Here is a 27,843-nt window from a genome sequence, read left to right on the forward strand (position 1 = left end):
TAGCTTTCCAATCATCAACCCTTTCTGACAACTAAAATCTCATTTGCAACTCACACACCTTTAAGCCCTGGACTTCTTTTGCTTTGCTCCCAGCACTCAGTGCCACACACAGCATCTGACATCTGGAACAGCTGAGACACTTCAGCACACAAGATCAAACACTTCAAAGAGTCCCAGAGTGGTTTGGGAAATGGAAAACCCAGTTGTTTTCAGAGTCAGGTAAGGTGATGTACTGCAAGTGGTGTGTGGTACCCACAGTAAAAATAAATTCATGAATGCAGGCAACTGAACTGAATTTTCAGGCAGGTTCTGACCCCTGATGGCCCAACTCAACCAATGGTGTATGGACAGACACATTATCAGTGCATACCTGATGAGATGGCAATTGTGCAAGTGCCTGCAAATAGGTTTCTCATTTCACCTGGTACTTTTAATATTCCACATACAGGAAAAAGGTGATGAAGTAACATTTTTAACTCTATAATTAGCACTGCTGGCTGTTTAAACTGGTTAATAATATTAAAGACGAGCTCTGATTTAATTACAGAGACACAAACCCAGGTATTTCTAAATGAGGATGGCTTCCCACCAATTGTATTTAATATAATTTTGCCTTCATTTATCATGTAGATAATTGCCACTGCAGAGTGTGGCTGTGGAATTGCCCTGGATACCTTCAGAAGAGACAGAAAAACATGACAATATGCAATCTGGAGAGGAAATAGAAATGAAAGCTTCCCCCTCTGCCCTTGCTAGTTCCTCAAAAATCAATTTTAATATAATTTGAAAAGTTCTGATTTTGGTACAGTTATTCCATTCTGTTTGGTTTCATTTCTGCTTCTAAAATAGAGGTTTCTGGAGACCTTGCATTAACTCCACAGATTATAGCTGGCATTGAACATAGGTATAAGTTATGAAGCAAATATAAAGGAGCATCCATTTCCATGTATGATTAAATGCTGACTCAAGGTAGTGCAGTATTTTTGATCCCTTAAGTTTAATAAAATTCAGGACAGGCAATAAGGAGTCGCAGACAAATTAAAATTTATTGAGACAGACAAAAATGCAACTATTTCAGACTACAGTTAAGCATTTACAGTGAACCAAAGGTAGCAAAATGCTCACATTCCACTTAACTCCTTATGGAAAAAGCATTCAGAATTTACTATGCAGTTCTACTTACTATGATAGTCTACATCCATCTACAGTAGGGACATCGAACTGAAACACGTAATATTTGGATCTCTCCTTACAGATCTACACATTGAACAGGAACAGACATCAACAGCATTGAGAAAAGTATAAAAAGACCAAAACCCACCTACTGTAGAAAGGGCTTTTTGATGTGTAGGAACTGTACAAAGCAGTCTGTGGATGAAGGGCTGGGACACAGGAGGGACCGCGAGAGAAGCCAACAAACGGAGGAAGCGAAGCTCGAGCGACCTGCTCTGGGTCGGGTGGTGACCTTAGATCTACATCAGCTGCTGCTGGAGGGAGAAAAGGCTACAAAACTCCTAATATCAAAATATTCCCATGCCAGAAATGTACACTGAGACTAACAGACTAGGCTGGAGAGGCAAAGAGAAGCATTCACTAACAAACAGTGTTGTTTTAAATATAAACTTTACATCTTCAATATAAACTGTAGAATAAATATTAAATAAACAGTTCAAATGGTTAAAAATAATAGTACAGAATAGCATAAAAAAAAGGCAAAGAAAATAAAGAGGATTATTTGTGTTCACAGCAATGGCCCAAAAAACCCAGCTGTGCTGAAATCTGAACTCAATATTTTGATTTAACTACAGTAGTTAAAAGGAACATAAAGCAATGCCTAACAGTATCTCATAGACTGTAATATGAAAAGAAAATGAGATTAAAAATTGGTTTGTGTTTCTAAAAGAATGGGACAACTCTGATTCTATTTGGTTTGTGTCTCTAAAAGAATGGGACAACTCAGATTCCATTTTTCACAATGAAAAAATGTTTGGAAGGTCAATGACTTGATTCAGACGGGAAGTAAGTCTTGCTTTGTTAAAAAAAAAAAAAAAAAAAGAAAGGAATTGAATTAAATTAAGTTGGAAGCAAATTAAATCCTTTACAAAGCATGAAGAATGGAAGGGGCTTGATCTGGAAGAGCACTGGTTCTTGGTAGAATTGCTGGTTTCTTTATCACTATTTCATTAAATAGAAGATTTTCTTAATGCATCTCCCCAAACTGGACACACACATACATATGCACACACATATTGTGCATAAATGTATATATACAGTCACACAGAGATATACATATGTGTATATATAGGCCGCAGATCCCCTACCACGGGAGGATGCCAGTGGATCACAAAAGGGCTTTGTTAAATAGCTTTGCAGGATTTGGGAACTTGCTCTCAAAGCAATCCAGAGTCTGAGCTGCCCTTCCAAGCACGTGTGCCCTGCTGCTGCCTGGCTGGGACCCTGGGATTGGGCACTGGCACTGCCCCAGCCCATCAGGTGCCACATGTCCTGTGCTGGATGGAGCCAGAACACTGCAGAGTCAAAGAGGAGACTGCACTGTCACCTGGAGAGGGGGCTCTGTCTGGATCCAGGCCAGCATCCCTACAACAGCTGTCTCTGTGTGTTTCTGGGTGCAGGGGGATGTGCTACCAGAGGCCACCCCAGCCTGCCAAGACCAAACCCCCTCGCCAGACTGGGCTGGGCATGGATTTGTTTCACTGGGACCACCCCATGTTTGAGCTGGTGACTCTGGGAGACAGGAATTGCTTTACATTTAGATACAAACCCTTCCAGCTCTGATTTGGAAGCATCACATGTGGAAGATCACAGCCAGGAGACCACCAGCGGGTGGTGCTGCCATGTCTCCACATGTAAACTCAAAGATGTTCACTTTTAAAGCTTTTTTAAGAGCTTTAATTTAACCATCCTGCAAGTTTCCATGTGACACAGCCCTCTGCAGCCTCAGACCTGGTACTGCCTGCAAGGGCTTAGAGTGCCAGGCTTACCCTGGGGAGGTGCTGGGCAGGGGAAGGGATTTGCTCTGTGACCTTTGATGTAAGGCACAGCCCAGGATAAGCTGTTGTGGAGGGACACAGGACTGCCAAAACCCCCCAGCTCTGTGTGGAGAATGAGCCCAGTCAGGAGGATAAGCATAATCTGCTGATTGTGGAGCTCAGATTTATGGCAGAATGAAATGGCAGCTGTGCCTCAGGCAGGTCTTGCACAGGACAGCAGAGCCAGACCCAGAGAGTGTGGGGTTAATTAAAAAAATATCAGAGGAAAACTAGACAGGATGTTTGAGAAGGAACCTACTGACAGTGTTCAATTGCTTCTCACAAAATCATTTTTAGGGAGACAGAAATGCTGGGTTATCTGCTCCTCCTGCAAGCTGGCAGGATTTCTGTGAAAAGCAAATAGAAAAAGTATGCATATGTGTGTGTGTTTGTGTCTGTGTGTGGTGCAGCTCATGGAAAATGATTATTAGATATATTTTTCTAAAGCAATGGGAAAACCAAAGGGATTTATTTGAGCCAGGGCAGATTGCAGGCCTTTTGCAAATGACTGTGATGGCAGATTTTTGGGAGGATGCAGGGGCGTGAAACAACAAATTCTTCATGGTTTTACACATCCTTCTGCATTAACAATGATTATGCAGGCTTGCTCTTTGTCCTCAGGTCATTGATCTGGATAAATAGGAAATAAAAGAGGAGAAAAAGGAGAGCCCCTGCAGCACATGATACCTGAAAGGAATTCCACTTCTGATCACATCTGAAAGCAGAGGTCCCACCCAGAGGGCTGCCAGGCAGGCACTGGCTTTGGAGAGGGCTGAGAGCCAACATTCCCGGGCCAATGTACCTAAAAACTGACTTCTGCCAATCTGTGTGGTATTTTCCAGCTTTCAACTGACTATGTAGACAACCATGTTGTGACTCAATGCTGTCTCCACCTCTACATCCACCATTAACTCAGAAAAAAAAATTCTAATTAGTTTTTGTTATAAAGCCCACATTTTTTATTCTGCAAAATAACTCACTGGCCAACCACAGGCACTGCTAAAATACTCACACCTGTCTCCTAATGCAAGAGTGGGATTAAGGTGCCTCTTACTGCTTCACAAAACAGCAAAAATAATAGAAGATCACCACAGCACATTACTGCATCTGAGAACTGCCATGGGAAAGGACACTGCAAATAATGTAATGTCAATATGCTCTGATACAAGAGCTTTGAATATATGGGAGGTATCAAGGGAATCACAGATTGGATTTTAATACTATTCTCTTTTAGGAGTGTGTATTACAAGCGTGCAGCACCACACTGAGCCAAGGGGTTATGCTTTGAAATATCACCACCTAAAGCTGCTTTTTAAATCAGGTTATCTTTACATGAAATAAGAGACAGTCACTTTTGAGGGTTGGTGTCTTGGACAGCATTCTAGCTCATGGAGAACAGACAGCTCTGGGGTGTGAGCTGGCAGCAGAGGCTGCCTGGGTGAAGTTAGTGGTGCAAAGGAGCTCAGACAGCAGCTGAGGAACAGCTCTGGGGGTGGTTATGATGCTACAAATTCACCAAATACTCTCTCCTTAAACACTCTGAAAGGCACTCTGCCTCCAGGGCTTGGTCCATGACAGCTGCAGCATCTCTTCAGCTCAAGGAGGCCAGGTTCCTTTATCAAATAAAGAATGCCATTTAGCTGACCTGGGCCCTGGTGGAGTTTTGCCTTCAGTGTGAGCTGGACTAAGCCTGTTGGACTCATTCTCAAAGAATGGAAGGAAGGGAAAGTCCTGCCAGTGGGTTTTCTTCTGGATTAAACTCCTGGTACTGGGCAGCCACTGTCCAAAGAGACTTACTCTTCACAGGGACATTATAAATATGGACTAGAAAAGGATGCACCTACTTCTCCTTCTTCATGAAAGAAAAACCTTTTTCTGATATGACCCAGGTAACAATTTATGACACAAATTCTCTGACATGAGAGGGGCTTCTTAGCCTTTGTATTGTTTTTTTTTTTGAGCCCCTTCCAGAATTCTTTCACATGATGGATTTCGTAAGTGGTGCAAGTGAGGATTAAGACATGAAATGGTTTTGAAACAAAACTCACTGCCCCTGTGGATAGAACAAAAATCCCCCAAACCAACTGAACAAAAGCTGTATTCCAAACAGTCCTTGCTGGAAAAAAAAAGTTGTCATCCAAATTAAATTGGCTATACAAAATTAAACTCAGTAGAGAGGGAATTTTTGTGCCAGGTACTCTCAGATACAATTGCAGAGATATGATGTGAATTGCAATATTGTGCAAAACGTGAGTCCTCATCATGATGGGCACTACCATATATAACCAATTTCATCATCCTTATCATCATCTTCATCTTCATCATCTTCATTAGCTGCTCTTACATGAATCTTCAGTTTCCCTTCTTTGTCTTTTTTTGTTGCTTCAGGTTCCTCTTCCAAATCATCCAACAATACAACAGATCCACCACTGCCAAAATCCCCTGAGGTTTCTTGTTCTTCTTCTGAAACAGGTGAGCAGGAAAGGTCATTTCCTCACAGAACACCCAATTCCACATTAACCACTATCCTTGTCATGCAGGCCACTGTCATTTGCAATGTTATTTTTTAAATTAATTGGTTCATCTATTCATGAAACAACCTTAAAATTTCAATTTTCATTCTGAACTGGGAAAAATACGTATTAATTGACTCTGATTTTTTTTTTTTTTTTTGCCTAAAATGCCCCATTATGCATTGTCCTCCTCCTAGAGGCCTGACTGGAAAATTCCAAACCAGGTGCATGCAGGCCAGAAAATCATCATTCCTTTTTAAATACTTTCATTCCATCACAGCTCTGTAAACCAGGCTAAAAATATATATAAAAAAAAATTTTATTGAGTGCATAAACCTCACTCTGCAAATGTAGCTATTGAACCAAAGATCTGTGATGTTATTCTGGGCATCCTGGACCTTCTAGGTCTCTGTTCCTTCTCAAAAAAGAAAGCTGCACTCAAAACCATCCCTGAGGCACTCTGAAGGATTGCAGGTGACATCTTCCTTGTCTGGGCACAACAGCTAATTGGTGACTTCACTTACCTAGGTAATATTGTCCTGTCAGCAATTGCATTGGGCTTGGTTGCTAATGCATACAGCTTTACACATTTAGGCCTTCCCTTGCCTGGAAAGTTCCAGTAGATGTGCATTCCAGAGTATACAGACAATATCTGTAATAACCATGCAGAGCAACCCCAGACCCCTAATTTTAACATCACTAACTGCACTTTCCAGGCTGGTAGCAAAAATACCTTAACAGTGGTTATTGCCTGCTAACTTGTGCTGCACCTCTGCTGTGCAAAGGACCCACGGGGGCCCATTTGTGGTGTGAACAAATAGACAGAGGAGCACTTTGAATGCGGTACTCGTGTTTCCCTTTTGGTGGCACAGCAATGCCAGGGCTACAGCAGCATTAACTCCCCTGCTGTCTGAGGAAAGCAGAGCATTACTCACCACAGCTGACTGTGCCTCTCTTCCTGGAGCCAGCTATCTCATTCCCATACTTATCAACACACCAGCACTGCCCCGTGCTGTCATGGCACTGCGTGGCTTTGTAATAACCTTCCTCATTGCACCGGGGGATGAAAGCACCTGAATAAAACACAAGGTGTGCTCAGTAATGAGGTCCTCTGCAGGAGCAAACACTCAGAGAGGGTATTATGAACTTAGCATTATATACATGAAGATCTTGACAATGTTGGCAAGGAAATGCGTGTGATTTTCTGGTGCCTGAAAGGATGAAGGAATTATTTCTGGTTAACTCTTTTCAGACACCCTGGTCACAGTGTATAAATGTTTGTTCATATCCAGCACACAGAGGAGGGTGTCACACAGCTCTAGAGAGAGCTTCAGTCTGCCCCTGAATGATTGATACTCCCACAGAGCTTTTTCACATTTAACTCCTGGTTTTACACTTTTCTTCCCAACTGGATTATTACCCCAACTTCATTAGTTCTGCATTTCCCTCCATTTGCACTCCTTCAGTGTTTATCACATGAGTCTTTCCACAACACTGTAATTATCCCTGGAAGGTATCTGCCATCTGCTTGCTATTCATACTAATCTCAGGCACATCCCCTGACTTACTGAGAGCTCCCACGTATAAAAGAGGAAATAATGCACAGGCTTTACAGAGAGGGACAACAGGATCTGAATCAGTAAGTCTTCGGATTTGAAGCCCAAGTTTTGTCTCACAATAAAATCAATATATTACAGCCTTGTAGAGTGTGGTTCATTCTGGCTTCTGCAGAGAGGGAAACTCTCAGGAGAAACCTATGTTATTGTTCCCACCGTTTTCAGCAGATACAGCAAATGTACTTCAGTATGAAAAGCCCTCTTGTTCTTTGAGATGAGTTAGCTTTATTCCCACTGGAGGTCAGTACATTCATTTTTCCCTTCTTTGTCAATTGCTTCAATTTGAAACATGGTATAGCCACACCCTAGCCCCCAAATTTCTTGTCTCAAATGATTTTTGAGAAAGTGTTTTTCTCCTTTGTCAAAGATACCAGTGATTTACTGGTGGTTCAGTAAAGTTTTTTAACTAGTTCCATGTGTAGCATCTATTCAGACAGCACACGTGTGGGGCCACTTCCACTACATTTCTCACAGGAAAAGATGAATGAGAAGGTGCTGCCCAAATGTCACCAGATTTCCTACATAAAAGACATAAAAGTGGAAGTCAGTCAGTCTCATGCACACAGAGAGCTACACAAAGTGACTCTGAATATCCAAACTCATTGCTCTGCAGATCTTGTCTGAAGTTTGAGTGCTGCTCATACAGGTCTGGGAGGTGAGAGGAGAAACCTTTGAACATCTGCAGAAATCTTTGTATATCAGATCAGTTTTGGAGACCACATCCATGAACGAGAATATTTTAAATAATATCAAAGCATGATCTTATAGCAGACTTGATAATAGGTATCACCATTATGTTCATGTGCAAATGTAAGCATGATAGTAACTACCAAAGATTCATTTTCACTATTTGTAAGACAATAGTTTTAATAACAAATGTATGTATTTGCCTTAGCAGGTTTTTGTAAGTTAATACTCAGTGTTCAAAACTTCATTTCAACATCAATTAGGAAAGATAGCTTTTGTGTTTATGCACATGTCCTGCCTCTGATAAGCCCTCCAGGTATTTATCAAACCACACACAACCTTGGGAAAAGTGCTGAGGTGCTGACTTGGAGCTGGTGTAAATCAGCACAGCTGCACCCACGTCACTAAAGCTGCCCTTTTATATCTGATCAGCATCTGGCTCCAGGGAAGGATCGAAGGGGGACCTCAGGGGCATCACAGGGTGAGCAGAGAACAGCTTCTGCATTTTAAACTGTTCATGCTTTCTCTTTTCCTAGGGCAACACAACCTTTTCCTTCTTTGGAACAAGCCGTTTTGCATAGTTTCACTGTTTCTTGTAAGGTATGAAAATGTTCCACGCTGCCTATAAAAGCTTTAAAGGATTTAAAAATAAACTGTGGCCCAGGCTCACTGCCAACAAAACTGTGTGTGGAATAGATTCACACTTTGGGTCACAGTGAAGAGTGGAAGGTACTTTTCCTTCTGTGTGGGAAATTCGTGCCAGTTTGTATGTAACACTGGAGCTTTAAATATTTATCTCTGCATACTAATGTCAGAGTATTGCCAACCATCAGAGGGAGGAGAGAGCATGTCCTCTCCAATGTGTCAGGTGCAGGTGATAATCTGGAGAGGACAGAGAGTGACTGGGAACAAGTGTTGTACAACGTGATGATTCTCCCTGTGAATTGTACACAAATCAGCCTGTCCTTGTTAGAAATGAGCTGGCTACAAGCTCTGCTATCCTGCAGCATGGCACCCAGACAGATAATCTGCTGGGTTTGGCATCAGGGAACATCTGGAGCTTTCCTCTCCAGAGGTTCTTGCACAGGCAGTGATGCCCCACAAGACTGGACATCACAAAATGTGAGTGAGTCCCTCCCCACAAACTGCCTCAAGCTACTGAATCCTGCCTCCCCATCTCCCTCTGTCCTGGGAAGGGTTTAGTTGTTTCACACAAACTTGAACAGCACTGTTGCATCTGTATCCTCCTTATGGACCCAGACCTACACCTCTACTTTTTTTTTTTTTTTTTTTTTTTTTTTTTTGGCATCATTTCCTTATCTATATAACACTCCTCTTCCTTAGAGAACAGGAGGAGAATAATTATATACTAAAGATAGAGGTAAAAGCCTGTCAGAATTAAGTACTAGCCAGCACACACTCCTGGTATTAGCTATTCTATTAGCTGAATCCACAGGGTTGATATAGGAGAAAACAGTGACGGGAGCAGAAATTTATTACTTTAGTGGTGTGGGAGAAGCATTATCAGGCTGCACAGTTGTATGCTCTGAAAGTACAGTCTCTGCAGTTAATTGTACTCCAGATAAATCTGGTAGGAAAAGATGAATAGTGCTGTTTACTTTTTAATTCAGTCTCCTGGGATGCAAAGACTTCATTTGAAAGCCTCCAAATTCAACATATCTAATGGCAATGGCTTTGAAGTACTTTGTTGCAACTGTCATGTGTTTTGGAAAACATATAAAGAAGGAAATATCAAAAGTCATCATTTTTATCAATGGATACAAGTTAACAAAAACATTCTTCATGCTAGTGCCCAGCCTGTAAGTGCTGTGTTCTCTATGTCAGGGCCAGAGGAGGAAAGAAAATAATTCAATACTACTTTCTCTGAAAATACTCATCTCTCTTTTCCAACTTTTCCATTGCTACAAGTCATGTGTATGTTTGTGCTTCCATTTGAATGATTTTTCAGACAGTGAAGAGAAAAGACAATGTTTTCTGCTGTTTAAATAGCTCTGATATCAAATTAAAATCTCCATGACAGATGTCATTATGCAGGAAGACTTTCAGGGTAGGTGAAGCAAAGAGTTCCTCTTTATATTATAATTTTCTAGCTTGTGGAACAACCTGTGCCTGACACCTTGATTTGTTGAGCTTCATCACTTTCATTCTTCTTCTATTTCTTTTTATTAATACAGTTGACTAGAAGTTATTTGTGCTAAGGGACGATTCCTACTGCATTTAGTTTGTCATTTTACTCCTGCTGTTGTGATCAGATCCCAGTGCCATGTGCTACAACCACCTGCATGTTGAACTACCTGCAACCTAGGCATCATTCTTTCCACACACCAGAATAAACTACATATGTTTCAACCTAGATGACATTTATTGCACGTAGAAAATGACAGCAAAGCATAAAATAAATATGGGATACTCAAAGCTATCTGTTAAGAACTGGGCTTCTTATTCTTTTAGGTGGCTTTGAAAATCATGACACCCATGAGACAGAGAACATTGTGACTTCCTCTGCCACAACATTCCCTTGAACACAAATGCAGAATATTTACTGAATAGAGCACACATATCCCAAGTGATCAATCCTCCCTGTGCTCCCACAGCTATCAACAGCAGGAACTGTAACTCTGAAACATCCTAACCCTCAAGTGAACTTGCTATGAAAGGATGATGGACCCAAACCACAGTCCCTGTGGCCTTTAGGAATGTTTATTCTTAATTTAAATCTGTGAATCCAGGTTGGGATTTTTCACAAGGCACCTGAACTTTTGAGTCCAAATGGCAGTGGCAGGATTTGGCAGAGCTGAGCACAGCCTGTGCTGCAGCTGGGGATGCTGTGGGAGCCTGACGTGTTCTCCATGGTGGGGCTACAGCTGGGGCTGGGGTCAGCCATCCTCCTCAAGGGTGAAGTGCAGGGCTGGCCTCGTCCTGCTGCACCTCAGGGGCTGGGCTCTGTGTGCTCAAATGTGCTGGGACACAAGTTTTGGTGAAACACCAGCACACAAACACCAGGCCACTCATCACTGGGTGATTTTAGGGTAGAGAATTAGTCACGTGATTTTTTTTTTTCAGTTCAGCAACCTGATTTTTCAGCAATTAATTGGGAAAATGCCAGATGGGGATTTATTTAATCTAATTTTAGATATCAATCAGAGCAATGTAAGTCATGAATCAATTCAGGCTCCCAATAGGCATGAGAGAGAGGGACAGGCATGACCACATCTTACAGCATGAAGCATCCTGCAGGCTGCCTAAAATGGTATGAATTCCTGTTTTCATATATACGGAACATAATGAAATATCTTAAAGAGTGATTAGGCAAAATTGAACCCAAAGGAAAGCCTGCACTGTACCACAACTGGAGTGGAACATGAATGCATTGGCTATGCACCTTCAGTCACCCCTCAAAAATGGGAGCCTCGAGTACCAAGCCGCCTCCCAGTACTGACTCTGACCTGTGAGGTGATGGAGGCAGTATTAAGCTCTGTGCAGGCTTTGCATTTCTGGAGAGCTGTAAATTAGTTCTGAACCCGTTGCCACGCTGACACCTGTTCTGTGTGTTGCTATCTCATTATTTGTTTAATTTCATAGTGTCAGGCCTACGCTCGGTGCTGCATATTCCCGACTCAAAACATTAGTCTCTAATTGAAAAACCATTACTGCATATAAAGTTACAATAATCACAGAAGCTTTAATTAGTTGAGCAAATGAATAGCAAGTAATCGAACTTACCCAACAGAATCTTCCCTCTACTTAGCTTTTGAATTCTATTCATTTCATTCTGGCAAGGAAGACCTAAAATATAATGTATAAGAATCAGTTTCCAGATGGTATGGGACAGACTCTGTAATGACTGGCTTCACTGCTGACATGAAATGTAGGCTACTGTACACCTGGGGCTGAGAGAGGCCCATATGCTGGTACTGTACCGCAAAATAAATTTATGTCATTAGCTCCACTAATTAAAAAAAAAAAAAAAAAAAAGAAAAGGCAACACACTGGAGTTGAGAGTAGCGTTTGGGGGCCATTTTAATTGTTAAATCATTCTACCTCTCTTTTCGCCAAACTGACATCATGCCAGCTTTCTGATTTATGACTTGCTAATTGGCTAAATTCTGCATTAATAGAAGAGTAAATTCTTGAGCTTTCTGTCAGCAATAGAGCTTATTTCTAGACTGTGTGCAGCGACACTTACTACTTTGTTTGCTTTAACGACCAAAGGATGTTAATACAGTTCATCTGTGACAATAAACATGGTCCCAGAATGCCCTTCACACTGCTGCTGGGCAAAAGGGCTGTTTAACACAGCTGCCTGCCAATGAGCAAACCCCACAGGCAGGCCCTGAAACACAGGGAGAGCCAAAGAGCTGCTCCCTGTCCTGCAGATGGCCCAGCTCACCGCCTGGCTTCTGGAAGCAGTAGCACCACTCGTTGTTGGAGAGCTTCCCGTCTTTGAAGGAGTCGCAGGAGTTGAAGAGTGGCTTGACACACGGCTCGTACTTATCCAGGTAAATGGCGCTGATCTCCGAGGGATCCAGCAGCAGGTCGTAGTTCATGTCAAGTTTGTTGAACATCCAGCCTAAGGAATCCTTACAGATTGGGAGGATGCTGGTGTCAAATCCTGTAAGAAGACAGGCAAATATTCCCCAGCTGAAACCCCGGCATGCCCCCGGCATAGGAGCCACTCTAAGGTGAAGCCTTGACAACTTTTCTTTTTCTGGCTGGACCCTGAACATTGAGCTGACTTGCCCAAAGCAGAACTGAACGACTGAACTGACGGTGTAAAGCTTAAAGCCCAAGCACAGCTACAAACCAGAGCACTACTCACACTCTGTGGGAGCTGTGGGGTAGAGAGGGATGAGATTCAGAACTGTTTTCTGTAATTCAAAGTCATCTCTACTAAAAAAATTCTGGCTTTTTTTCCCCCTTCAGTCCTCAGTCCAAGTGTGTTGGCCCAGTTCCAGGAAATTGAAATGTGATGAGAAAAGGCTTCATCCACCATATTTTCAAACTAGACTGAACCTGAATGCAATTTAAATCCTGTTTCCCAGACTCCTTTCTAGTTGCCTGATCATATTATTTCTTGCTGTGCTCTCACCTTCTACTTCTCATCCTTGTTTTTCACTTTTCAAAGGCCTCTCTGTGTTTTGTGACAACAAACTGCTTTGGACTATGAGCTGTCTGGGAGAGGCAGGGGGAGAGAAGAGGTGAAGTGTCTCTGTTCCTCACATCACTCTGAGGGAGGGCACAGCTTCAGCTTCTGGAGCTGCCCAGAGCTGCCCATGCTCTTGTATGCTGTACCAGCACCTTCCTGCAGCAACACAGGATTCTGCTTTTCCAGCACTTTGGAAACCATCACCATCATTCATTTTAACAGCCCATATTCTTCAAAGACTGCTGCAGAGGCAGTGGTTATCACAGAAAGTCCAAGTCATGCATATAGATACCCACTGTGTATATGAGATACACGTTCCAGTACCCTGCAGTCTCCAGAAAAACAGTGGCATGGAGCATTCCAAATCCACACTGTGATGGTATTTTTTCAATGCTTAGACTAAATTCCAAGTTATCTACAATGCAATGAAGTATATTTGCAATACAGAGATAATAAATCTGATATCAAGGGTACTGGTTTCAACCAGGACTCAAGCATGAACCCATTGGTTGGGGATTTGCAGGGACAGAGGGCTCTGACACCCTGGGGCTCTGGTGCTCACACTGCTCCAGCTGGGAGCAATAACCTGCCTGTGCACTGCTCACTGTGCTCACATCAGGCCACCTAGAGAAGCCTGATGAGCTTTTTCCTTCAGCTGCAACTTTCACTGAAAGAGGTTAAGCTTAGCTTTATCTGCTGTACGTGTTCCTTTCAGGATGCTGCTTTGTTCAAGTGAAAGCTGAGATGCTGCTGGAATCATGCTGACAGTTTGTTCAAGCTCTGCACCCTACTTGCTATTTTAGGCATTAATCCAAAGGAGAGCAGGGCTTTTTGCTGGAAGCTGTGGTTTTTGTATGCAGCTGTGGCTGAAGGTTGTCAGTGACACAGAGGGACAATCAGAAGGGTTAACTAATGGGAAGGTTTGTGTCATTCATAATACATGTTTCTCTAAGGAAGGAAGAAGGTAATGCCATTTCCTCAGGGCTAGAGGCAGCTCAGGCAGGGAAGAGAGAAATCACGCTGAACATTTCATCACATTTTTATGCTGTTATCTCCCATAACATTATCTAATCATGTTGAGCACAGTAAAAAAGAACAAGGCTGTGTGAATAGATGTAGGGGGGAGCCGCTTGCCTTGCTGAAGCAATTAGAAATATTGACTTCAATTATTTAAGTCATCTGAAGAAGGTAAGCAGGATTTGGTCGCTGTGCAATCTTTTGTCAAATGAAAGGACTTTAGATTACTCACCTTTGCCTTTACAGAGCAACAGGAGCAGGGCACCCAGTCCTGCCCTGTGCAGGTGGTTTGCTGCCAGATTCCCCAACCCAGGGCAGGTTAAAAGTAGTCAAACAGGCAGGAGTGGATCATTCAACTACAGGATGGAGCTGGGATCAGCTCCAGCTATCCCAGTTGAACAGTTTTCAGGAGAAAAAGAGTTAGTTTCCAATGTCTGCTGTTTTTCTGCACAGATGCTCTCTCTGACAATGGACTTTACATGCTGTGGTGGCACTTAGTGCTGCAAAAGATGAGCAGCTCTAAGGTGAGCTGTGTCATCAGCTGAGTATGGTACGTGTTGCTCAGCCCTGATGGTCTCTAAAGGTAATCTCTTAACTGGCAGGGATCAAAGCAGGAGGAGGAGATCCTGGAATGAATTTGCCCCTGACAGTGCCTGTAGATTATTTCTGAGTGTTGTTGTCCTCCCTGTTGGGAAATTTCCACCTGCATGTACCATGGGGATACACCACCAGCAGCACAGATCTGTCTGAGCAAATCATCAGTAGTGACTGCAGTGAGCACAAAGCTGCTCTGTGACACACCACCAGGGCTTGATGGAGATACAGCTGGGAAAGGTCACTCGAGAAGACAATTACATTAATTGAAGAGGTTTTGATCATAATTTCTTATAAACAAGGGAGCTTACACTGTTGTGACCAGAGTCCCAAATTAGATTTATCAAGAGGCTGGTTTACTAAACAGTGCTCCATTATCAGACAATATGGTCTAGAAGTCCTGAAATATTGAAGTGGCAGGTGTGACAGAAGGTCTTTAGCTAGATAGTGATTATCGGTGGAAAGTTAATTCTTTAACTGTCCCTCAATACGTCATTGAAGACCAATAGCAGCTCCACTTCATATTGTCTCCTGGTAAAAGGTATTGCCCATAAATTGCATCTGCAGCCCAAATCCAACAATCTTGGATGGTCCCAGCACCCAGCACCAGGAGTGAAAGCCAAATACACAGGTTCTGACTCCTGGCAAAACCAGGGCAGCTTTTGGAAAATGGCTTTTGGAGCTCACCTTCACTGGGAGGTCACTGTGCTCCCACCAGCCAGGTGAGGCCAAGTGATATTGAATCAATTAACTTCTTTTTGGAATCTTTTGATATACTTATCTGTAAGTATGATGCAATTTTCTGGATGAAATAAACCATATGCTATAATTCTGTAAAGAATTCAGTGCTTGGTTAACAGGCTGGATTTCCAGCACAACAGACCCAGAATAAGCAACCTCAGTGAGAACTTTTCTGCATCTTTCTGTTGATCAGCACACTGCTGCAGTGCCTTCGGTGAGAAGCAGGAGAGAGGTGCAGGCTCCACATCCTCCTGGCTCCTTGGCAGAGGCTGCCAACACAGATGCCAGTTAATGTCAGCTGAGGTGCTGGCTGCTCTCATTTGCACACCTGCTCACAAGGACCTGGACTAAGACCATCTTGTTCCTCTTTTCAACTGACAGCTGTTCAGCATCCTGACAACTTTCATTCACTATAGAGCTGGAAGGAAATCAAGCTGGTGACCTACATGTAAAAGTCTATCATCCCATTAACACTTAAATGCTCCACCTCAGAATTGAAATGAAATTAAATTTAAAAAAGTCTTTAGGTGAAAATCCTTATTAAAAATAAACACACCTTCTGGCATGAAAGAATTATTTTCCCCCTTCAAGAGTTACACTTACATGAGACATTTTTATATTCTTAAAGTATATTACAATTAAATTAACAGGGGTGTAATTAACCTAATTTCCCCTATCACTTAAAATAAAAGAAGGAGGAGAAGAAATGTTCCCCAGAAAAAAAATCCTTTATATTGCATAGACCTCTAGGAAAAGAAAAACAACACCTACTCCAACCAAGGAGACTATCTGGATACAACACGGGGATGTTATGAACGATCAACAGGCTCAGGAGCAATTTGAATCTGATCTTGCTACCTAATTAGTTTTATTATTTCCCTATGTCAAAGCATGTCCCTGAGTTTCTTACATCATTTACTGAGGAGATTTTAATTGCACAAAGCCTTCAGAAGACGAAGTACCCGGCCCACTGTGCTTTGCTGGGATCAGAGAGCTCAGGGAAGGAAGGTTTGAAATCTAAACACAATAATCTTCCTCATCCTTCTCCTTTCAAGAGTTACAAAGAAAATAGAACAGAGTGTTACTTTTTTCCCTCACCTGGGGGTGAACATAATATGCTCAAAATGCTTATTTACACTCACTAACATCTTGAAAAATTAATGTAGCAGAGAGAAATCTCTGCTGGAAGACCTTCTCTGGACAGCTGATGTGATCGAGGCATCGTAGTCATGGCATCCCACCATCTGCTCCTTTTACTGCCACGGGGGCACATCCAAACTGGATCATTTGAGGATGTTCATGCCTTTTCAAACCCTGCAGGCACAGCCAAACCAGTTCAGTTTAAGGAAGGGATGTGTGTGGTGAGGAGGCACCACAGGCTGAGCCATGAAGAAGGGCAATGTGTTCATCAGAGCGTGTTCCTGTTTGCCAGGATTCACAGACATGCTTTTCTGCAGCTTGGCTATGTGAGATTTGCTTTGAATTCTGAGCCCTGCTTAAGGTGTCGTTCATTTTTACAAATGTTTGAAGTTAGAGAGAGCCAAATACTGCTGTCCTCACCGTGTGAGTATTTTCAGTGTCACCAGAGAGAATGTGAACTGCAGAATTTGGCATGTGCAGATTAATTCATGAGTACTGTTGCAAAACCTCAAAAAGAAAAACAAGCCCAAGTTTTGTGGTATTTAAAAATGGCTTAGGCATCTAAACTCATAAAGTTTCTTTTTTTTTTTGAAATTGATATAGAAGAAAATAAGAAAATGTGCCAAACAAAGTCAACAGTGTAAAAACGAACATTGTTGAGATCAAGTGTTTAAAATCATTGGGCAGCCTTTCAAATAAAAGCTGCCAGGAATCAAACTAAACGAAAAGGAGATAACAGTTCCTCTGTGAATCAGAGCAAACACTGCAGAATTACCAGAAATGTTTTTCTCACTGAAATTGCTTAAGGGAAAAAAACCCCCCAAAAACCAAAAAAACCTCAACACCTTTAGGTTTTGGCCTCTGGCAAGGTCATCATGAGGATGTCACAAGTTATCTGCATGAAAACATCCTTTTGACAATCTGATAAAATGAGATTTCCTGTGATTCTGGGCCTAAAGGACTTCAAATAAAGTTTAAAGCCTCTAAGGCTTTCTGTCATGGGGTTTGAAATGAATTCACATCTGGAAGCCTTGATTAGCTGCACATCCAGTTGCTTTTTTCACCATGGCTCGGATCCTCTGCATGAGAATATCTTTTTTTGGAGCACTCTTTCAGAAATAAGTAGGACATACGGTTTTAAAGCTACTAACTTTGTAGTAAAAACTGTGCAAAATAAGGGACATGTGAAGAAAGATCATTTACACAGAACATGACTTGTTTCAGCACAGAGTTTTAAGATGTGTGCTGGAATCACTGGGTTTGACTGTAGTTTTGAGCAATATTGTGGTATATTGTGTCTTTAGGAAGAGGCAATCTGTTGCTACCCCAGCTCAGATGTAGCACAAGAGAGAGGCTGTAGAGACCTGGACCAGCAGAAAATGCCCACCCTGATGTGCTGGGTCTGCCCCAGTGCCCCTGCAGCCTCTGTGCTGTCACTCTACAGGGACACCAGGTGAAGAGATCCATAAAAGCAGCAGCTGACTGGACCCTTCGAATTCCAGGTTTGGACCCTGGCTTTATACAGCTCATCCCAGAGAATCAGTGCACTGACAGTGAGACACACACCTAGCTAAAAATTGTGCATCCTGCTTTGCAGCCCAAGGGCCTATGTGTTTTGGGACACTGTTTAAAAGAATTAATGAATCCTTACAGAAAGTGAATTTACACTGGCTCTCTGATGAGCATGACCTCTTTTTATGCTGTTATTTGAATCTTTCCCCTCCCTGGTGGCTAAATGACATCAAAATCAGTCATGTTGGCTTAACCCGCAGAGAGTAAATGTCCTCTAGACTGTTCCTCTTCTTCCTTTCTTAAAAAAAAAAATGTATAAAAAGAGGCAAAGATGGTGTTATTAAATACCTAGGACACAATGGGCTGCAGCCTTCTTGACCATTTAACTCTTCTAGCTCCATGTCTCAGATGTGGATAGTTTAATTATTCTTTCCTGTACATAAACTGTTAGCAGGAAATTTTAAAGTAAAATCTAAGTGAGTTTTTTTCCAACATTGGCATAATGTTCCCGATGCTCGTATGCCATATTTTCATCTTATTCCAATGACATTGTGTCAGAAAATGCCTGGTCATAAAACTGGTGGTTAAGCAGAGACCAGAGTCCAACCCAAAGAAATTATTTGGATGCAGCCACGTTGAATTGGAGGGTGATGGAATTTAACTGTACAGACACAAACTACACCATCATAATTAACCCCAGCGCCTGAGAGAACTCCCTGAGCAGTTTCAGTTGCTCATGCAGAGGTGATCTCCATGGCCTCCAGACACTAATTTGCCTGATTAACTTGTGAAGGTCCCTCTGTCTCTGGCTGCCAGTTTGGGCCAGAGAGAGAGGACAGGAGGACTGCAGCTCCTTCAGAAAAGAGCATTTATTTGCAGCATCAGGTCTTGGGTACCTGCTTATTCACTGACAGGTTGTTGCAGCACCACCAGCAGTGCTCATTCAATTCTCTCAGGCTGGGAAGCTCCTACAACAGCCAGTGCTCGAGGGGAAAGGGTTTCTTACTGCCTTGTGGTGTCTCCGAGCTCGTGGGTTTGATGACACGATTGGCATCCTCGTGGAGGGCTCCGAACCAGTCCTTCAGCCTCGAGGCCAGGCTCCTCAGCTCCTTGTCTGTGCAAGCTGGCAGAGAACAAAGCAGCAGAGTCAGGCAGGAGCACCAGGGAAAAGCCTCTCCCCGGAGAGGCCATTAGAAAAATTGTGTTTATGGTTGTAAAGCTCTCCTCGTTAAGAGCTCTGAAGGAAAAAAAGAGAAGGTCAGGGAACAGGATGCAAGATAAAAAGAAAAATGTAAGTCATTATGAATTTTAAGTTGTACTCAAGTACTTCCTTGGAAGCTGAGATGATTGGTGATGGAAGAAGTGGCACGCAGAGCTCCCTGCCAGTTGGCAATTAGAGCTATGTGACTATTTAACTTAAATGTTTTCACCTTTTAGGATTTCAGAGAAAAATATCAGTCAAACAGATGGGGAGGAGGAACATCCTTGCCTAGACATGCTACTCAAAAAAGATGCTAGGGATAATTTATAACCACATTTAGCTTTGTATAAGGCTATTATCACGGTAATAGAAAAATATATATACTTATTTATATACAGAAAAAAATGTTTTGTTGCTCTACTTCTACTGCAAGTGAGACTTTACCACCTCTGAAGGCTGTCAATTCCATTTTGTTATCTAGGTAAAACATTTATTTTCTTATAAATTTTACTGAGAAGTATCTAATTTTCCCAGAAATTTATTTCAAGAGATTAATGTTCAGCTGAAGCAAATATTTTTAGGGAAGAAACCTGCATTAGCCACGGGTTTCTATTAAAAAAAATACTCTTATTTCTGTATCATGTTTTGTGCTTAAAATTCACACGCTCAGGCAATTTTATTATTCCTACTGTGCACTCACTCTACATTTTAAATGACACTTCTTGAAATACAGAGCAAGACTTTATGCCATAGAGGCAGACATCCTTCACAGTCACAATAAGTCTTCTCCATCTCACTGCACATTTTAATATCCCTCCTTCCACCTTATTGAGGAACAATTGAGTCCCACAGCTTTCCCAAGTTTAACTCACTGTTCCTATGACAAGGAACTTGCTGATATGTCACAGCTGTTCTCAGGATTTGTTTGTTCTCATTCTTTAGTTTGGGACAGAAATACTTTGAAGCTAAAAATAGAAATTATAGTATTTTCTAAATTTCAGGGGGGAGAAAAAGAAAGGTTATCCCATTTTTTTTCTGTAACACTGAGAGAGTTTGATAAATTTTCCTATGAAGGATAAAGATATAAAGATCAATATCCCTCTAAAGCTGAGTCCAGGTTAGAAAAAATCAGGTGTTAAACAAAAAAAAAAATCCCATCAATGTAAAATAAATGGAAGACAACACATTACTAATTGTAAAGTGGCCTACCTTGCTGAAAAAGCTACCACTTTATTTTCCCATTTGAATTAATATTACATGTTACTCATGGTAAATTATCTTATCTTTCCATGTTGGGTGAAAAAAAGAGGATTCATTTGTCCAAGAAATGAGTCATACAGTTTTATTGTGCAAACCTGCTAGTTATTAAATAATCATGGTGGCACATGTCACCTTTAGGAGGCCAAGGCTGGAACTCTGGACTACAAACATCCATTCTTGTGCCTTCTGGACAGGTACACTGAGCTTCAGAGACAGTCAAAGCCCAGGAAAAAGAAAGAATAATGAGGAAAATACCTTCCAGAGCCATTTCTCTGATTCAGATTTGTGTACTTCCAAACACAAAACCAACTCCAGACACCACAGCAACTCAAATTAAGCCAAATGCTTTGAGGGACACTGGATTTGCTCCCAAACTCACCCTGTATGGAGGGCAGGAACAAGGAGCACACACACCCTGTCCCCCAGCCTCAGCACCCCGCAGGATTCCCTGCCCAGGGCCAAATGAAGTCTCTAAAATAAATCTCACAAAGTGGCATTTGGTGTGAGCTGCATGGACTGGGGAAATAGCAATCCAGCCTTATAAATTGCAATACAAACCAGGATTGAATGCACAGCATAGGTGGGACAGAAGTAATTAATTAATGGTAAACAGAAGTAATTAATGGTAAATCAGACTGGAAACAACTTGTCTCTATAATTGAGCCAATCAAACATGTCAGGGTCTGTAAAATGCCATTTGTAATGAAGCTGTTAAAGTCTTTCCATGTCTGTAGCTTCAGCCATGTTGAGAAACAGCTTTTTTTGAGGGCAGTGTTTGAGAGTGAACCCTGGGTGAATTTATTGCTTTTGTATTTGCTGACCACAAACTCTGCAGATTTCCTTTGGAATTTGATCTGAGGCATGATTGACAGCAAGCCCAGAACTGGAGTTTTCTGCATTCTGGATAGTTTTTCTTGAGTAACTGTGATATTTCTAAAGTATGCTGCTTAAGGATGATTCCACAGTGAGTATGATGTTGAGGCTCTCTCGTAGGACTGCAGTCTTTCTTCACTAGAATAAATACTGTTTCGTGAGTCAAACCGGAGCCAACTTTGCTATTAATATGGAGTGAATAATAAATTTCTGGACAAGACTTCAAAAATTTAATGCAAAATTCAGTTAAATTCCTTTTCAAGTATTTAATGCCCTCAATCTTACTTTTTCCCGCACATTAAAATAGAGGAAGTATCCTTTTATTTTACATTTCTTGTATTAAATTTTATTTTAATGCTACCATGCCTGGTTAAAAATATCCTGCCTTTCTCCCCAATGGAACTGATTCAATTTTTATTTATTTCATTTGAACATTATCAGAGGCATATAATCATTCTGAATTTGGTTTGGGGCACATTTGGGACACTTCACAGTGGATTGACATTCAGAGGGCAGGAGTTTCATACAAACAAAATCAGTGCTCTGGCATCCAGGAACCAGAGCACTCAATGTTTTATTTCTGGTGGTAGGGCCCATTAGTTATATATCAAACAATTAGCTTGGAGGAGCCCCTCATCTGAGATCCTTACATATAAATTTACATTAATAGAAGTTATAAAGCATTTTAAAGAACCCTCTTCATGAAAAATGCAGTGCAAATGCACCTCTTCTCTAATAATAGAAGTTTCAAGTCACATTCCCCAGATAAGAAGAGCAGGGCTGTGGGAGGAATGGATGTGATAATGGGTCTCTTGCTATTTGAAGATTTATAAGGAGAGAACACCAGGCTTGCAGACAATATGGATATTGACATGACTAGAAGCACTGATTTAAAAATCCAGGCTGAAGAGAATCACCAAGGGAGGAGACTCTCCATAGCCCCTCTCTCACAACTGGAATCTGTCCAGTCAACTGTCAACAACCATTTCAAGCTCTGGTGCTGTGAAACAGATCCAAGTGCAACCATATGTAAATAGGCATTTTCACTGGTGTGTGTCTTCCCCCAGATAAGAGACCCTGGCTTCAATTCATTTCCTACACCTCTCAAAGAGAAAACAACCCGAGTTCTTTACATTGCTATTTCATCGGTGTCAACAAAGGCTCTGCTTTAGCAGCCATCTGATATCAGCCCCTCCTGTAACAGGAATTCCTGGATCCTTCCCTGCTGATGGCTTTGATGATGTGCTCACAGCCCATGGCTTCCCCCAGAGCACCTGGCATGGCAGCTGCTGCAGGCAGGGATGGAGAGCAGGGATGGAGAGCAGGGATGGAGGGGCAGGGATGGAGGGGCAGGGATGGAGAGCAGGGATGGAGAGCAGGGATGGAGAGCAGGGATGGAAAGCAGGGATGGAGGGGCAGGGATGGAGAGCAGGGATGGAGAGCAGGGATGGAGAGCAGGGATGGAGAGCAGGGATGGAGAGCAGGGATGGAGGGGCAGGGATGGAGGGGCAGGGATGGAGGGGCAGGGATGGAGAGCAGGGATGGAGGAGCAGGGATGGAGAGCAGGGATGGAGAGCAGGGATGGAGGAGCAGGGATGGAGAGCAGGGATGGAGGGGCAGGGATGGAGGAGCAGGGATGGAGAGCAGGGATGGAGAGGCAGGGATGGAGAGCAGGGATGGAGAGCAGGGATGGAGGGGCAGGGATGGAGAGCAGGGATGGAGGGGCAGGGATGGAGGAGCAGGGATGGAGAGCAGGGATGGAGAGGCAGGGATGGAGAGCAGGGATGGAGAGCAGGGATGGAGAGCAGGGATGGAGGGGCAGGGATGGAGGGGCAGGGATGGAGAGCAGGGATGGAGGGGCAGGGATGGAGAGCAGGGATGGAGAGGCAGGGATGGAGAGCAGGGATGGAGAGGCAAGGATGGAGAGCAGGGATGGAGAGGCAGGGATGGAGGGGCAGGGATGATGAGGCAGGGATGGAGGGGCAGGGATGGAGGGGCAGGGATGGAGAGGCAGGGATGGAGGGGCAGGGATGATGAGGCAGGGATGGAGGGGCAGGGATGGAGATCCAGGCTGGGGAACAGCCAGCTGCCCAGCCTGAGCCCAGAGCACAGCCCTGCCCCCTCGAGCAGGGGCAGAACCTCTCTCTTCTCTGAGTCTCAGCAATGAGAACACAGAGAGCTGCTGCACCCAACAACATCCTCAGATCTGCATCTGCTGATGTGACAAATTATCTGGCAGAAGTGATTTATTAACAAGCACCTAAAGTGCAGATTAATTCCCGAGGGTGAAGCACTTGGTCCAGCAGTTATTTATTCCTCACAAACTGAAAGCACTGTTGCTAAATACCTATTTTCACCAAGCAGAAAGCATTAATCTGACCTAATGGAAAGCCATTAGCATGCTGTAAAGGCTCAGGCTTTTATGGGCCTGCTTTTGTTATGGACTTTTGCAGCTCTACAGATACTAATCTATATACATTGATGGTGAAAATTAGCAGTATAATATTTAATTTCCCTCTTTCAGATAGGGACTTTCAATAGTACTTAGTGATAGAAATCAACATTAAAACTGAACTTACCTGTAGATGTGTAAGATTAAATCAATACCGAATCACATCCCATTTCTACTCCAGCTTGGCAAAGCAATATTGTAAAATCTCCATCCACTAACAAAATAAAATCCTCCAAACCTCACAACTTCTACTGCAGTGAATTCTAAACAAAACTTAATACTTAGGAAACACATTGCTGCAGCATATTAGTGTCTCACTTGCTGCTGGAATATTCTGGCACTGTGGCTAAGAAGAAGTCCATATTGACCAGGAACAAGTTACAGTGGTAGGTTGCACTGTCTCCCAACAAGTGAAGTATGCAACCAGATTCACAGAATGTGTACAAAAGGTTTTGTGTCATTTGACTTTCCTGGCATCTCTCTGGCATCTGTCTGTTGCCTTCTCACTCCTGCTGTTCTTATTCTAATAATAATTCTTACAAGTAGTACTACATTCCTACCAGCTACTTGTGGAGAGATTCTTTGGGTTCATATTACTGTTATATAATACTAACTAGTCTCTTAGGCAGATATTGAGGAGCTCTGAATGCCAAAGGGTTGCACCCCTGAGACGTGGAACAGCTTCCACTATTTCTGTAGTGTAGAAGGAAAGAAACTGCAAATGCAGGGAAATAACAAAAAGGGGAAAACAAATTGGAGCTTTTAAAAATGCGTATTTAGTTAGTTTAGTGAGGTTAGTGTTCTTCCCATGCAAATTAAATCTTCAGCTTAGGGACATGCCACTACTTTTTAATCACCTGCTTAAGGATGCAAATGTGCTGCATGGAGCAGAATCAATGGGTTGTGGTCGAGGTGACCAGCCACAAAACATAAATAAGAAACAGAAACTTTTGCAAGAGAGCCCATGGATTTAGATGTTTTTTTCTTCCCTGAGCAACAAGAGGCAGTGGATGTATTACTGGAGTCCAGCCCTGCCTGCTCCTGGCTCCCAAGCAGAAACCAGAACAAACTGTTCACTCATTTGTCCTGTGAGCCTGGAGGACAAGTCCATTTAGTTTTGATTAAAACATGATATAGCACAAATCTAAATGACATTGCCCAATAGTGATATATTCCTCCACTTAGAAGTAGGACAGGCATTATTTCAGCAATTCAGAAGGGAAAGAATTCTAATTTTTGTATTTTTGAAGACTAACTCAACTAAATTATACGGTAAAACATATTTAAAAACAATGTGGCAACACTTCTTAAGAAGGTTTGACATAAATGTACCTTAGCATGGAGGTTGACATGAGATCTTTTGTCCTAAGTACTAATTTTTATATTAACTTTGATTTTTGCATGCTTTGTAAAAAGAAAATGCAGCAATTTTAACCATGCTTTCTCTGACAAACATAATTACATATTCTTGTAAGTAAGTCAGCATCTTATTTCATCCTGATATAATTGTGTCCACATATGTGTGGATTATTAAAACAGGCAATCAAAAAATTTGTAGCATCTTTTTGGCCAAAAGGGTGGGTCTGCTCCCAGAACTGAAGAATGGTGCTCTAAACACTGCTGCTGCAGGAGCTGCTTTGAAAGTAAGCACCAAGATAAATTCAGGGCTGTGCTAACCTTCCACTTCCAATCCAGCTCCACACAGATGCATATAACCATACACACATCTGGGTGACTTGCAGATGACTCCCAAGTGTTTTATATGTGATATTTTGGTGATGCAACTCTGGTGATAATGGCCTCCACAAATATTTCACTGTTCGTGGTTGGAAGGAGTAATGCTCTAATTTGCTCTTTTCATGGAGGCCTCAGGCAACTCCTTATAACAATAAAACATGAAGTATTATGCCAATAATTTTATGGAGTAGAAAGGAATGGATTGTTTGCTGTTACTATAAGGAAAGGCAGTGCATTCCAAACGTGCCTTGCTGGTCCAATCCATGAACAGCTCACCTGTAAAATTGCTCCTGTATCACCACCACTTCATGACAAAGCTCTACCTGGCTGTATTTGTCTCACTGCATTTTTGGCACTCACTGGTTATCCCTCCACAGGGTTGACACCTATGCTGATAACCACCTCTGATCCTCCTGTCACTTGTTTTGCTTTGTCTTACTAATATATACAGCAGCAGATGCCAGGACCCTGCAGCTCAGACTTTGAGATGATTACAGGAGCAGCTGAGTTATTGGGAAGATGAAATAGACTTTGATCTGAAGCTGCTTTAAAATGGCACATTTAAAACACAAAGCTCAGCTAGAACTGTGTGAACCAAGATTGAGAACCACAAAGCTCCCTCAGCACTGGAGGCAAAGTGTACATCTGCTTTCCTGGTACTTACTGCCACTTCCTTTTGTGCTCACATTAATTGTGGAAACCCTGGAAAGTGCATCTTTGCCAGGTGATTAAGAAACCTGGAGTTTTATTTTAAATACATCCAAACTATAATGATGGTAGGGGACTTTCAGAGCCAAGCAGGAAATAATAAAATAATAACTCTTGGGAGTTAACATCCCTTGTGACGTTCTGGCCATGTCAGGTACCATTTAAAATGTTATCTCCTGTATGGTTCTTAGCCTCCCAAAATTCATTTGCCAGCTCACTCCAATGCCCTCATAGAGTTACATCAACTGAAAACTAAAGGAGAGCAAATAAAAATGTCTGACTGAGTGGACTTTTCCACCAGTTCATGCAGCACTCTGGATTAAAAAAAGGCTTTTTTTAAGGCATCATCTCCCTTCTTGCCTTCCTTCTTCCCTCCCTCTCTGGTTCCACACTCTGCTGTGGACAGATGTGCCCAGCAGATTCCTGAGAACAGACTCCAGGTGGCTTTAGCTGGGCCTGGCCAGCACTGGCCAATCTGTGCAAGAGGGCTGAGTTCTTAGAAAAACTGACCACTGCTCTGAGATTAAAGCAGTGTTGTAAGTAAACACACAGCTCACAGCCCATGGGAGGTTTTCACAGATATTTGACTTTGCTGCCGACAGCTCAGCAGATATTGCACTCCAAGGCATTGGGAATAACAAATAAGCAAAGCTGGAAGAATAATTAAAAGTGGAAAGAAAACTCACTGGGGTTAAAATGAAGGAATTGTGGGACAGTTGTTTTTAGACAAAGAGTATAAGCTACCATAGTGGGTATATTTGAGCTTTAAATGGAATTGTTTCCCACAGACCTTCCAAGGCCACAGCTGAAAATGTTAGAGACGACTTGCTGAACTTCACATCCAGGAGGTTGTTTTGCTCCACTTCTGAACAAAGAGAAATTTTAGATTCTGATCTTCAGTAAAAATGTTCTGAGTTACAGTAGCTGGAAATAACTTGAGGGCAGCTGCTACCTTTCATAAAGAAAATGGCCTTGAGCTGGAAAGAGTAAAATTCAGGAAGTGAAATTAGTAATTTGAAAGTATTTGAGGAGAAATGAGCATATCTATTTATGTCCAATTGGAGTAGGAAAGCAACAGCCAAGAATAAAAAATGAAAATACTATTTATAGGGGAAAAAAGTGAAAACACTTTTAGGGTGATTTCTCAGAATGCCTATGTTGAAGCATAAGATATACACCACTTCTCAAAAAGAAGTTGAAAATACTACTATATATGAAATGAGCTGTAAGAGACCTCCAGTTTTTACAGTTCCTTGTGTAATCACAGATAGACCTAAACTGAATAAAGGGAAAACCCAATGGGAGCAGATAATTTTTGTAGTGTCACAGTAAAAAGAGATACTCATTGTTATATGATACCATTCTTTTAAAACACAGAAAGGTGGTTCATAGGATAAAATTACTTCTACACAATTCTGTTCTGACACTATCTCTTTAAGTTTGTTCAAATCTAAAGTGAAGGAGCTCCCAGTTGGTCATTGATTTTTTTTTTTTTTTTTTTTTTTTTTTTTTTTTTTTTTGCTTGCTTCAATGTGAAAAGCTATTCTTTTTATGGGCAGCAAGATCCAAATGCTA

The 27,843-nt window shown here is 42.1% G+C and overlaps 1 protein-coding gene across 1 annotated transcript in view; it reads right to left on the minus strand.

Annotated features, from left to right (window-relative positions):
• Nucleotides 1-1,027: 1,027 nt before the first annotated feature.
• SPOCK1 (SPARC (osteonectin), cwcv and kazal like domains proteoglycan 1) overlaps nucleotides 1,028-27,843 on the minus strand; it is a 417,544-nt gene continuing 390,728 nt past the window's right edge. Inside the window, exons 7-11 of the mRNA XM_031506078.2 lie at nucleotides 19,044-19,160; nucleotides 12,278-12,499; nucleotides 11,611-11,673; nucleotides 6,499-6,636; nucleotides 1,028-5,513 (exon numbers count right to left, since the gene is read on the minus strand). Coding sequence (XP_031361938.1) covers nucleotides 5,323-5,513; nucleotides 6,499-6,636; nucleotides 11,611-11,673; nucleotides 12,278-12,499; nucleotides 19,044-19,160 — 731 coding nt within the window. The 3' untranslated portion in view covers nucleotides 1,028-5,322. The remainder of the gene's footprint in view (nucleotides 5,514-6,498; nucleotides 6,637-11,610; nucleotides 11,674-12,277; nucleotides 12,500-19,043; nucleotides 19,161-27,843) is intronic.

Source organism: Lonchura striata, chromosome 15 (assembly GCF_046129695.1).
Source record: "Lonchura striata isolate bLonStr1 chromosome 15, bLonStr1.mat, whole genome shotgun sequence".
Lineage (NCBI taxonomy): Eukaryota > Metazoa > Chordata > Aves > Passeriformes > Estrildidae > Lonchura > Lonchura striata.